General features: G+C 45.4%; 1 gene segment (V, D, J or C); it reads left to right on the forward strand.

Annotated features, from left to right (window-relative positions):
- The first annotated feature begins 11,976 nt into the window (after positions 1 to 11,976).
- On the forward strand, positions 11,977 to 12,438 carry LOC127576449 (T cell receptor alpha variable 38-1-like). The segment is given in 2 exon segments: positions 11,977 to 12,022; positions 12,119 to 12,438. Coding segments are annotated over 2 exon segments (366 nt in total).
- The last annotated feature ends 1,427 nt before the right edge of the window (positions 12,439 to 13,865 follow it).

The raw sequence follows: 13,865 nt of genomic DNA on the forward strand, positions 1-13,865 counted from the left end.
GACAATAAAAGTTCTGCAGAATACTGTTGGCATGGATAAGGGATTGACTCACTTACAGAAAACAAAGAGTGGGGAGAAATGTGTCATTTTCGGATTGACGAAAATGACTAGCGGGATGCCACAGGATTCAAGGGTGTTCTCTCAACTTGTTATGATTTATATTGATGATTCAGATAAATGGATCATGCGGAAATAGTAGAATTTGCGAATGATACAGCGATGTCTGAGTTAGGAGTTGTGGGGGTGATAGAGAGAGAGAGATATCAGGCAGAGAGAGAAAGAAAGAAAGGGAGATTCAGTTGACAACAAGGCAGAGATGGAATGAAATAGGCAGAGAGTGAGAAGCAGAGAGAAAACGAGGAGGGCGACGGAGATGGGAGAGAGAAGGAAAGAGACAGAGAAAGAGATAGATAGGGAGGTAGAGAGATAGGACGAGAGTGAGAAAAGGAAAGATAAGATGGGCAGCTAGAGAGAGAGGGAAAGAGAGAGAGAGACCGGTATATGAAGAGGAGGAGAAATAAAGAGCGATTGAAACTGAATCAGCCCTATTCTGATTGGTGCTCAAGTAGGCTCAGCTTTGATTTCCCAGCCAATCTCTTAGCAGGGTAACGCCTCCATTTTTACACAAAGTGAAGGGAGCTGGTAATCTGATCTCATTCTGCAATATCGGTCAAGTGCTATCAACTTTTTGAAGGTAATCTCGTGTTCTTGTGTCGGACATCGTCGTTTTCCTCTGAGACATGGTGCCCACACTGTTGCAGGGAGATGGAGGATCCGATAAGAAACTGGTCCTGGATGTTGCCGAGACTGCTCCCTAGATGGCGCACTTTGCTGGTAAACTGAAGGACACACTCGCAGAATAGAGAGGTTCAAGTCGTCCAGTAAAATGGACGAGACTGAACAGCAAAACACGACCACGCCTGAGGAATTGTTCTTGATTTCAACGCGTACTTGTAGGTACAAATCGGAACTGTACAAAATATTTCCGTTCATTTCGATATTCTTTTTTCACTGTTGTCCACAAGACAATGTCAACTTGGCTGGAAATTATTTTTACCCAGTTTTTTCGAGTTCTTTGAAAATATAACCGTAAGGTTCAAGGGGAAACTGAGCTGAAGAGTCTTTACATTTCCAAAAAAATCATTCGAAAAGACGTCACTCTAAAACACAGCAGAAAGTAAGAAATCAGCAAGATTCTGTCGCCCTGGACAGGAGATTGGCCCATGAGAGGATACAAAGAGTGGAGATAATGTGAGTTGTTCGGATTGACAATGAATAACTACCGGGATGCTTTAGGATTCAATGCGGTTGCCTCAATTAGTGATAATCTAGTCTGATGATGTAGACAAAGGGACCGTGTGTAATGGGATAGGATTTGCAATAATACGGTGATAGATGGGTGAGCAATTTATAAGGAGGAACAGACAGAGGGGCAGAGAGAAACAGTGCATGTGGCAAAGGAGAGAAATAAAAAGATAGAGAAGCAGAGAAAGAACGAGAGAAACAGCGCTATGGAATTGAAGAGATAGATAGATGATAAAAAAGTAGAGAAACATAGGAAGAGAAATATTCAGAGAAGCAAAACAGACAAATTGAACAAAATCCGATTCCAATTGCAGCAGAGAGAAAGAAAGAGATGGACAGATATGGAGAGGAAGAGGGTGAAGGAGAGAAAGAGAGGGAGACAGTCAGAAGAAGTAGGGACAGAGATTTAGAGAGACAGAGAGAAAGAACGGAATATAAGGAGAGGCAGCAACAGACAGAGAGTGAAACTGAACGGCAGTATTTTCTGACTTGTGCCCGGATAGGCTCACTTCTGATTTACCAGCCAATCCTTTAGTTGTGTAACGCCCCCCAGACTTACACAAAGTGAAGGGTGGGCTTATCTACGGCTTTTGACAAAGAGAGGATATTTACTCACCAAGGGAAAGTAAAAGTCGGGACAAAGGGGTGATTTTCGAATTCACAGGTAGGAGGTGCTACAGGATTCAGTGATGTCGCTTTGACTTGCTGGAATCTCTATTGGTCATTTAAATAAATGGATTCATTGTAATGTAATCGAATTTGAAGATGATACGGTGATGGGAGTGTCAACAAGTTGTGATGGGTGTATGTGTGTGTGAGAGGGAAAGAGAGATTAGACAAAGCAAAATACAGAGCGAAAGAAAGGGGCAGACGGAGAGAGGTCTGGGGAAAAGTAAACGGCAAAAATAGATAGGAGAGAGAACGACGATAGAGATGTTGAATGACAGATACATATAGAGACACGGAATGACAAAGAGAACGGTAAACGAAGAGAGGGAGAAAAAAGAGAGATTGAAACTGAGCAGCCCCATTCTGCTTGATGCCTAAATGGGCTCAGCTCTGATTTACAAGCCAATCCTCCAGCAATCCTCCACTCTTACTCAAAGTATAGGATGCCGCTGATCTGATCTTATACTCCAATTTCTGTTAAGTGGCATTAACTTCTTGAAAGTAATCAGCTTTGAACCAACAGCATGTGTTCCCTCCGTTTCTTACTCATTATGTTGGCCGGACCGTCCCGTGAAACTCTGCCAAGTGCGCCAGCCTGTGTCCTGTGGATTTAATGCAAACCGGGCCGTTCCTACTTTCTATTTTTTTTATTGCAGCAAGAAGTGGATGAGATTCGGTGACCCAGGAAATCCAGAATTAACGGTGAAGGAAGGACGGACGAATACTGATCTTTTACACTAGCTCCAGTGCATATATTTCTGTTGCATTCAACGACGTGGACAGTCTTCAAAATACTTGATAAGGATGACTACTTCAGGAAAGACAGGTCAGTCTCCAGAATGCCCGTCGTGATTTACCGCTGCTTGGCAATAAGTCAGAAGAATGCGCCATTTGAATATCTCTGGAGCTCTTGTGTCGGACCCCGCCGTGTACATCTGTGCAATGGAGCCCGGACTGTTGCAGGGAGATGACGAATCCGGACAAAAGACGGCCCTGTATGTTGCAATGACTGCTCACTTGAGGGATTGCTCAGGCAGATTCCGGGAGGCGGCACACAGAAATCAGGGAGGGCCCACTTACCTGGGAGACACTCAGCAACAAAAGTCACTCAAGATTGAGAAATTGACCATTAGCTCACCTCGTCCTCATGGGTACAAATGTAAACTTTGCGAAGCACCTGCAGGAAATCTCGATATCCCTTTTCCCTGTTTTTGGAGCTCTTTGTGAAATTCCAAAGAAGATCAAGGGGAACGTGGAGGTACAGTGTCTCTTCCTTTTTAGAAATCATTCGATAAAGTGCTACACCAAAGGTTAATGCACAAGATAGGATAAGAAATAGAGTAGGGCAGAGGGATTAGCCTCTGCTGCATCGTTCACCACTCATCAGTCCACAAGTTCCTCGGACTCCGTGGTCTCACCAGTGTCGTTCTCTTCATCATACTGTCCATGACTCAGCTACATTGCTCCAACACTGTTGCAGGGAAAAGAAGCCACTGAAAGGGTCCCAGGGTGAGCTCGCTAGAGGGCGCTCTCGTCCCGGAGAACGCATCAAGCAAAGAAGGTGGTGGAGATGGAGGATGTCAATTTAATGGTCTCCTGTTGATAGAGACTCAGTTGGAACTGATTGTAATCGGGGCTAGAAAGATGGATTGAGGGAGGTAAAGACAGAGGGGAAAGTGCTCGACAGGGGACGTTGGAGAGAAAGGGAGAGAGGGAGAAAGAGGGAAAACTAAAGAGTGGGTAGAGGGAAAGTGTGATGATGCAAAGATAGAAAGAAACACGCACACAGACCAGCAAGAGATGGGATGGAGAGAGAGGGAAAGATGCCCAAACACACACCACACAAACAACCGTCCACACACCCAGCCAAACACACACACACACACACACAGATCAATCTACCCTCCTTCCAGCGCTTTCATTCTCTCACTCTTTCCAAATAAAACCTCACTCTGTATTGTCTCAATTTGCTCATCTCTCCGTACAGTACGTTGGCGATGGGAGGACGGGGAAGGAGCAATCGAGCAATTTTGCATTTAATCTTTGGCTGCTCTTCCACGGGGGATTCGGGAGAGTCACTGGATCGACAGACAGATTTAACCATTAATCTCATTTAAGCAGGCAGTCCGTGTTCTCTCTGAAGGTTAATTGACCCTGTGCTCAGAGCTCCATGTTTTGAAATCTCTTCGCCGCAGTTAATATTGCCGAATTTCGCCCAACCCTGTCTCTTCAAGAGGAAATTTAACACTTAAACATCATCGACTGTCTCCTGCTGGGGAAATATGTTGTTAGGTGGGGTGTGGTGGGTGGTGCTGGTCGGGAGAGTTGTTCCTATTCGCTGACATTCACTCCCCGCCCACACTGCCACAGCGCCACCCGCACAAGGAGCAGGAGCGAGAACAGTCTGAAGGCTGACGGCAGTTGGTTGAAGAGGAAATACTTCAACCCATCTTTAATAAAGAAAATGTCAATCCTCGTCATGTCGATAGTGTGCGGAGCGTGGTTCACAGGTAATCGCGCAGCGGACAATTCATCTACTTTCGCGTATGGGTTTCAACCGAGTTGTGAACGCTCGGCTGTCTAATATTTTACTATTTGAAATCATTTTTCAGATTCGAGTCACGGAGATTCTGTCACTCAGTCGATATCCTCAGCAGTTAAGACGGAAGGTGAGACGGTGACTTTAAGCTACTCCTACGAAACTACAGCGGATGGCTACTCTTTACATTGGTATTGGCAACGTTCAGACTCAAGTCCAGAGTTCATACTGATAAAAAATACAGTAGGATTTGAAGAGTTTGCAGATTTTGCCAAAACTCGTTTCACTGTCGATCTGCAGAAGGCAGTAAAATTCACCAGTTTGACTATCTCATCGCTGCAGCTGAGAGACTCTGCAGTTTATTACTGCTCCTTTGATCACACAGTGATGGCAACCAGTTACACTCTCGTACAAAATGTCCTACGTCTTTGTAGAACCCGGATTTACCGGCTGCAGCTGGATACATCTGCACCCTGTGTGCTGATTGTGGTTTTCCGCCACCCTGAGAACTCATCCAAGTTCTTTCAGTTTCCATCGCCCTCGGTCTGTGCCGCTTCCGCTGTGGCTTTACTGTCACTCGCTGGAACATTGTATTTCGATTCCTAACTTCTGCTCTCTCCCGTTTTCGTTTTTCTGGAAAACATGTTCTCCTAACGTCTACATTGAGTTCGTATCACTCCAATGTAACACTCATATTGATTTCTTTGTTATTTTCGCTCATTCTCACATACTTAGTGATGCACATTGACGCGTTTGGACAGCTGATCATGCCGCATCTCAGATTTGTTGTCACCTTTTCCCTACTATTGGAATAAGGTAGCAGTTTGCACAATATTCTCCATTTACCCAACGTTAACTTTGTAACAGACCACCAGGACTTCTTTCTATATTTCCACAAACTACAGTTTCACCAACCTGCTACAAACCTGTATCTCTTCGTTTCCAATTCATTGCACCCTCTTGCAACTTATTTTCCTTACATTTCTTTGCATCATCATCACATTTCGTAACAAGACCTTCATTGATTTCACCGAAGCTATTCATGTAAATTGTGAAAATTTCGCCCAACACACACACTGGTTACAGCGGGAGCCACAATGAGAAACAGAAGGAAGGGCGGCCCGGATTACACAGAAGGAAAGGGGAGGGAGAAAGACATAGACACGGAAGCAAGCAAGAGGGAGAAACTGAGAGGGGGAAAGAGAGATGAATAGAAAGCGAGTGCAGGGTTAGAATGGCAAGGAGGTGTACACCTCAGACGTGTCGAGGCCACAAACAGCAGTCCATCCTTAAGAGGCAACTAAACCGCAACACCCTCTGATTGGTGCCCAGTGGGTTCAGCTCCGACGCAGCAGCCAATACTCTGCCAGGGAAACGCCGCCAGTCTCCCACAAAGTGAAATGTGCCGCAAATCTGAGTTTTTCTTTCAACATCTCGAGTTCAAATCTTGTTGTAGAAGACAATCTGCTTCTTAACATGAAGCCAGATGACACGTGTTCCCGCGTTCTTTAATGATTTTATTGGCCGTGCTGCATGTTGAGTGTCTGCTAAGACTTCCAGTGTGATTCCCATGGAATTACTGCATTGCCAGGGTGTTCATATGTTCTGTGATTTATTGCAGTAACGAGTGCCAAAGATTCGTCAGACAGGATGCGGTTAAATTAATGGTTGAGGAAGGATATACGAGAATACTCAATTGTACTTACTCGATAGCGAATGCATATTTTTTTGATACATTCTGCATCGCGGTAATCTGCAAAAAGTTTGTTAAGGATATACAGCTGGAAAAAGACAGGACGGCCTCCAGAATGTCGGGAACGTGTTTCGGCTGTGCTGCAAAATGATTACAAGTGCGTTTCTTGAAGTATCGCCAGGGATCTTGTGTCGGTCACCGCCGTGCATCTCTGTATCGTCCGCCAACACTGTTGCAGGGAGATGGCGGATCGGAACAAAATCCGAACTTGGCTGTTGAAAAGTGTCATCAGTAGAAGGCTTCCTTAGCTGGAAAACGTAAGAGAAAGAGGGAAAGGGAGAACATGAGAGTGAGCGAACACATTTCTCACACACTCTGTCTCTCTCTCTCTCTCTCTCTCTCTCTCTCTCTCTCTCACACACACACACACACACACACACACACACACACACACACACACACACACACAAACACACACACACACACAGACACACACACACACACACACACACACACACACACAGTTTATTACTGCGCCGTTGATCACTCAGTAATGGAAACCAGATACGCTGTCGTACAAAAAGTCCTGCGTCTTTGTAGAACCCGGCTTTACCGGATGCATCTGGATACATCTGCACCCTGTGTGCTGATTGTGGTTTTCCGCCACCCTGAGAACCCATCCAAGTTCTTTCAGTTTCCCTCGCCCTCGGTCTGTGCCGCTTCCGCTGTGGCTTTACTGTCACTCGCTGGAACATTGTATTTCGATTCCTAACTTCTGCTCTCTCCCGTTTTCGTTTTTCTGGAAAACATGATCTCCTGACGTCTACATTGAGTTTGTATCCAATATAACACTCATATTGATTACTTTGTTATTTTCGCTCATTCCCACATACTTAGTGCTGCACATTGACGCGTTTGGACGGCTGATCATGCCGCATCTCAGATTTGTTGTCACCTTTTCCATACTATTGGAATACGGTAGCAGTTTGCACAATATTCTCCATTTACCCAACGTTAACTTTGTAACAGACCACCAGGGGTTCTTTCTATATTTTTACAAACTACAGTTTCACCAACCTGCTACAAACCTGTATCTCTTCGTTTCCAATTCATTGCACCCTCTTGCAACTTATTTTCCTTACATTTCTTTGCATCATCATCACATTTCGTAACAAGACCTTCAATGATTTCACCGAAGCTATTCATATAAATTGTGAAAAGTTCGCCCAACACACACACTGGTTACAGCGGGAGCCACAATGAGAAACAGAAGGAAGGGCGGCCCGGATTACACAGAAGGAAAGGGGAGGGAGAAAGACATAGACACGGAAACAAGCAAGAGGGAGAAACTGAGAGGGGGAAAGAGAGATGAATAGAAAGCGAGTGCAGGATTAGAATGGCAAGGAGGTGTACACCTCAGACGTGTCGAGGTCACAAACAGCAGTCCATCCTTAAGAGGAAGCTAAACCGCAACACCCTCTGATTGGTGCCCAGTGGGCTCAGCTCCGACGCAGCAGCTAATACTCTGCCAGGTAAACGCCGCCAGTCTCCCACTAAGTAAAAGCTGCCGCACATCTGAGTTTCTCCTTCAACATCTCGAGTTCAAATCTTGTTGTAGAAGACAATCTGCTTCTTAACATGAAGCCAGATGACACGTGTTCCCGCGTTCTTTATTGATTTTATTGGCCGTGCTGCATGTTGAGTGTCTGCTAAGACTTCCAGTGTGATTCCCATGGGTTTACTGCATTGCCAGGGTGTTCATATGCTCTGTGATTTATTGCAGTAACGAGTGCCAAAGATTCGTCAGACAAGATGCGGCTAAATTAATGGTTGAGGAAGGGTACACGGGAATATTCGTTTGTACTTACTCGATAGCGAATGCATAATTTTTTTTTGGTAAATTCTGCATCGCGGTAATCTCCAAAACGTTTGATGAAGATATGGAGCTGGAAAAAGACAGGACGGCCTCCAGAATGCCCGGACAGAGTTTCGGCTGTGCTGCAAAAGGATTCCAAGGGTGTTTCTTGAAATGTCGCCTGGGCCCTTGTGTCGGACACCGCCGTACATCTCTGTATCATCGGTGCCACACTGTTGCATTCAGATGGCGGATCGGAACAAAAACCGGACTTGACTGTTGCAAAGTTTCATCAGTGGAGGGCGTCCTTAGCTGGAAAACGTAAGAGAAAGGGGGAAAGGGAGAGCATGACAGTGAGTGAACACACTTCTCACCCTCGCTCACACAGACACACAGACACCACCACTACCACACACACACACACACACACACACACACACACACACACACACACACACACACACACACACACACACACACACACACAAACACACACACACGCACAAACGCACATAGACATACGGAGAGAAAACAAAGAGAGGTATAAAGTGACAACAAAGAGATTGAGAAGCAGGCAAGAAAGAGGAACTGCTTTTTCTGATGGGCGCCCGAATCAGCATGCTTCTGATGAGCCAACCAATACACCAGCAGAGAAACACCCTTGCCCATTTTCAATAAAGTGTGATCGACGATGTTCTGATTTTGAACACGAATGCTGGTGTTATACTGTTGCAAATGATAGATATTTGTTTAATGTAACTTCATTCCCATGGCCATGTCTTCTTCATGTCCATTATTAATTTCATTGGCAGTGATTCCCGGTGAGTTTCTGGTAAAATGGCCAGTGTGAGTCTCATGCTTAATGTACTCGAAGGCTGTAAATATATTTTGTGTTTTGTTGCGGCAACGAGTGGGCAACGGGGATGCACAGTGCGTTCGCCAGAAGGTGCGCAAACCCTCGAGAACGGAAAAGCAATTCAGAGTTTTAGATAAGATGGCAATTCTTCAGAAACATTGTATTCCTTTGAAGAGATCCTCACCATCACAAAGTTGCAAAGTGCTTTGCCTGTACAACCAGAAGATAAAGGAAACATGAAACATCGAACGGGGTGGGGACGGAGCGTGTCATTTTAACAGCCTGGCGTTGATAAAGACTCAGTTGGACAGTGAAGGTAGAAAGAGATGGTCCTGCCTCCTGGACGACGTCGACACCTTGCACGTCACATAACACTGAATTAAACGCGCGGCAGACGCCATCTCCCTGGCCCTACAATCGCCGTTGGAAAAGCTGGATAACAAAGATACCTACGTCAGATTTCAGTTTCTTATTGCAGCGGTTCAACCAGCAGCTGCGCCAAGATTATCCTGAATACCGGTGCCCTGCAAGGCTGCGTGGTCAGCCCCTTACGATACACCTTAAGCACTCACGACAGTGTGGCCAAATTCTATTCTGGGTATTTGGTATCTCCATTTATGACTTGTCAAATGATACCACTTGGTGGGAGGGTCTCAAACAAGGGCGAGACGGAACAGAGGAAGGAGACAGTAGCATAGTAGCATGGTATATGGCGAACAGCCTTTCCCTCAATATCAGCAAAACGAAGGAGCTGGTGTTTGAGTTCATGAGGCAGGTTGAGGTACCTCCCTCTCTGTATCAATGGAAATATTTGACCGTATTTCAAACTGTCAAACATCTACACCTTATCACCATGATACAATGTAAATGTAACCAACAATTTGTCTTGGACCAGCCACATGGACGCTACAGCGAAGAAAGCACACCAACGCCTCTGTTTCTTCGGAAGGCAAGTCCCCGATATCTCTTTGCAATACTTACAGGTTAACCTCCCGTTCGGACACACGGCAGCATGGTATGGAAACTGCTTTGCCCAAGACCTCAAGAAATTTCTGATGTGGTGAATGCAGCCCAGTCCATCACAAGACCATCCTTCCTCATTGACTCCCTCAGCACTTCATGCTGCCTCTGGAAATCATCTAACATTATCAAGGGCTCCTCCCACTCCGGAAATGCTCTCTTCCCCAACCTCCCATCGATGTAATTCTGAATGGAATGACCAACCTCTCTGTTTTTATTGCTTCGCCCTACCAACCATGTCCTCACATTCCTGATCTTTCCACTTCCTCCATTCATCCTGAGACATTCGTTCAAACTCCGACGTTCCCTTGCTCATACACCAAGTAAGGTGGGCTGCAGACTACAAATCCCGTGGACTGATTTCTGTCCTTTCGAATGGTGGATTCAACTCAAGGCGCCGTGCGCTCTGCTTGAGACTTTATAATACTTTGTTATTTCAGGAAATCGACAAGCGAAATATCATTGGGGTAGTCAACGTTGAGCCATGTAAGGGAAATCGTGTTCAACAAATTTGTGGGACTTTTTAAAATGAAATAAGGATGATAAGATAGAAAACTGCATTGGATGGATCTGACAACAAGTTCCAGAAGTAAAGACAAGGTTTGGAGCTTGAGAGCATCAACAATAGAGCACACAGAATTGGGAAATGTGCGGGAATGGATTGCTTATTGATGATAAATTATCAAACATACATTAGTTTTCATTTCCAGATCAGAGATTCTAAACAGCGGGTGACAGGATTCATTTGTACCAATAATTGAGAGTACCTGGTGTACTCACCTTTGCTGATGACAGTAAGCTGTGTACAGGGTCAGTGGTAAGGAGGGCGATATGGTTGCAATAACTGGGTTTATATATATATATTACATACATATATATATATTTATATATATATATATATATATATGTGTGTGTGTGTGTGTGTGTGTGTGTGTGTGTGAGTGTGTGTGTGTGTGTGTGTGTGTGTATATATATATTTCTCTCCATGCCTCTCAGTCACACAAGTTCTCTGTCCCTTCACACACTCTGTTTCATCCTCCATATATTTCTTTCCGCATGTCTCCCTCGACAAATATACAGTTCCTGACCAATCAGGATCTGCCGTGTACACCATGGTTGAACGTTCAAATCCATGAAGCCGTGTCATGGAGGTACAACGTTCACTCTGTTTGTCCTTTTAAGATGCAGTCTCACCAATTCAGTGTTTGCCACAGTGCTGTTATTTCTTTCTTGCCAGATTTCTCGCGTTTGCAGAGGGTTCCGTTCTTTGCCTTTGCATTCTCCCCATCTCTCTTCCCCTGACTCTTTCACACACACGAACAGAGAGACCGAGAAGCACACACTCACAGACACACACACACACACACGCACGCACACACACACACACACACACACACACACACACACACACACACACACACACACACACACACACACACACACACACACACAGATTTACCCTGCCTCCTTCTCTCATTATCTCTCAGACTTTGCAACTAAATCCTCCTGTAGGATATACAAATCAGTTTATCTCAGGAAGGCGCGTTTCAAATGGGGAACGAGCAACAGCACATTTTGCATCCAGTCCTTCGCTGCGGTTCTACGGGGATGCGGGGATAATTACTGGCTTGGAAACAGGTTTAACCAGTAAGCACATTTTGACGAACAGTCAGTGTACTCTCTGAGGGTTAAATTGGCTATGTGATTCTAGTTCCTTGCTGTTGTGCTATCTTCGGTCTTCGATACCACTTCCGAGCTGTTCCCTTCACAATAACCAGGAGTGATTCTTTCCCAACCCACTGTGTGGAAGGGGAACCGATCCCCTACGAGAACACCGACTGTGCCCCAGTTGAGGAAGTATGTTAGGAAGTATGTGGAGGGTGGAGCGGGTGGGGAAAGCGTTTCCCATTCGCTGACATTAATTCGCCGCCCACTCCCACCAGAGCACCACCCGCACAAATAGTAGAAGAGAGAACATCCTGAAGCCTGATAGCAGATGGTGACGAGAGAAGGAAACCAGCCTATCTTTTATCGCCGAAATGCGAACACTGCTGATCTGGATTGTGTGCGGAGCATGGTTGTCAGGTAATTGAGCAGAGGACCGACATTCTCGAACGTTGTTTCGAACACAATTGTGACCGCCTTCTGTCTAATCAATTGTTATTTGAAAATATGTTGCAGATCCGAGTCATGGAGATTCTGTGACTCAGACGTTGCCATCAGTAGGGAAGACAGAAGGAGAGACGGTGACTTTCAGATGCAACTATCAGACCGCAGAGGAATATCACAATCTGTATTGGTACCGGCAAAAGTCAGATTCAGGGCTTGAGTATATACTGAACAAAGATACAGATGGAAATGAAGATAAAGCAGATTTTGCCCAAGATCGATTCTCCATCGATCTCAAGAAGGCAGAGAAATTTACCAGTTTGACCATCTCGTCGTTACAACTGAGCGACTCTGCAGTTTATTACTGCGCCTTTGTCAGCACAGTGATGTAAACCAGTTAAACCCTCGTACAAAAACTCCTCGTAGAACTGAACTTTGTCCGCTCCAAGAGGATACATCTGCACGTTGCGCACTGTTTGTGGTTTCCCGCCACTCTGAGAATTTGTTCCAATTCTTTCAGTTTCTCTTGCATTCGATCTGTGAAGCTACCTCTGTGGCTTCACAGCCACATTCTGGGACTGATTTTTCAAATGTCTCTGGATATATAAACCTCTGCTCTCTCCTGTTTTTCTTTCTGGAATACATACATGTTTACATCAGCTTGGCGCCTTGGTTCTTCACGGTTACGGACCTGGTTCCAATAAAATTGAGAGCACTTGAACCCTTAGAAAGCGACCGGTCCGTAGAGAGACCCCGACCGTGTTCTCAGAACCTTCGGGGGCAGTGGCTGAATTATTCGCAGGCAATTTCAACCTCTACATACTGCAATATGAGGTTGACATCTGCTTTAAGAAGACCACATCATCCCGGGGCCGAAGCACAACAAAGTATCGTCCCCAATGACTGCCTCCTGTGGCTCTGGCATACGTCATCACGAAGTATCCGCAGAAACCGACCGTGAGACAGTTCAACGCCAGGCTCCCAGTCAACCTCTCCCCAGCGCAGGTCGCCGACCATCAAACAGGTCCACAACGGACGTCATTTTCCGAACCGTGCACTGATCCCTGGAACATCTGGTTAATAAAGATCCCGAGGTAAGATTCACGATTTATTGACTCTACCTCCTGTTCCAGAACTTAATTCGAAAGGAACTCATCTTAGAAGTCCTAGACTAATGGCTCTGCATCCCCTTAACTAGATCATTCGCTTCCCGACGTACAGACCACAATCAATGAAGATGGTCTGCCATATCTCGCGCACGATCACCCTCAACATTGGCGCCCCGCAAGGCTGCGTTCGCATCCCCTTACTATATTACCTGTACACTTCCGACTGATTGGTCAAATTCTGCTCTAACTTCTTTTATATGTTTGCAGAAGACTCAGTCGTGTTCCAGATCTCAAACAACGGCGAGGTAGAATTCAAGGTGGAAATAGAGAGCCTAGTGCCGTGTTATCAATACAACAACCTCTCCCTCAATGTGACAAAACGAGGAATATGGTTCACAAATTCACACTGCTGTCGTTACCCATGGTCTTTAGGTGGAGATTGTTAAGAGATTCGAGTTCCTGGGTGTAAGTATCACCAAAGACTTGTCTTGGTCCAGTCACGTGGACTACATATCCAAGAAATCACACCAGAGCTCCTCCTGCCACATAAGGTCAAGGAAATTCGTTATGAATCCATGACCCTCACCAATTTATTAGATGCACCATCGAAGACATCCTATCCGGATGCATCACAGCTTCTCACTGCAACTGTTCTGCCCAAGACCTGAAGAAATTGTGGAGAGTTGTGAACATACCCCAGTCCATCACGA

Source organism: Pristis pectinata, chromosome 12, assembly GCF_009764475.1.
Source record: "Pristis pectinata isolate sPriPec2 chromosome 12, sPriPec2.1.pri, whole genome shotgun sequence".
Taxonomy (NCBI): domain Eukaryota; kingdom Metazoa; phylum Chordata; class Chondrichthyes; order Rhinopristiformes; family Pristidae; genus Pristis; species Pristis pectinata.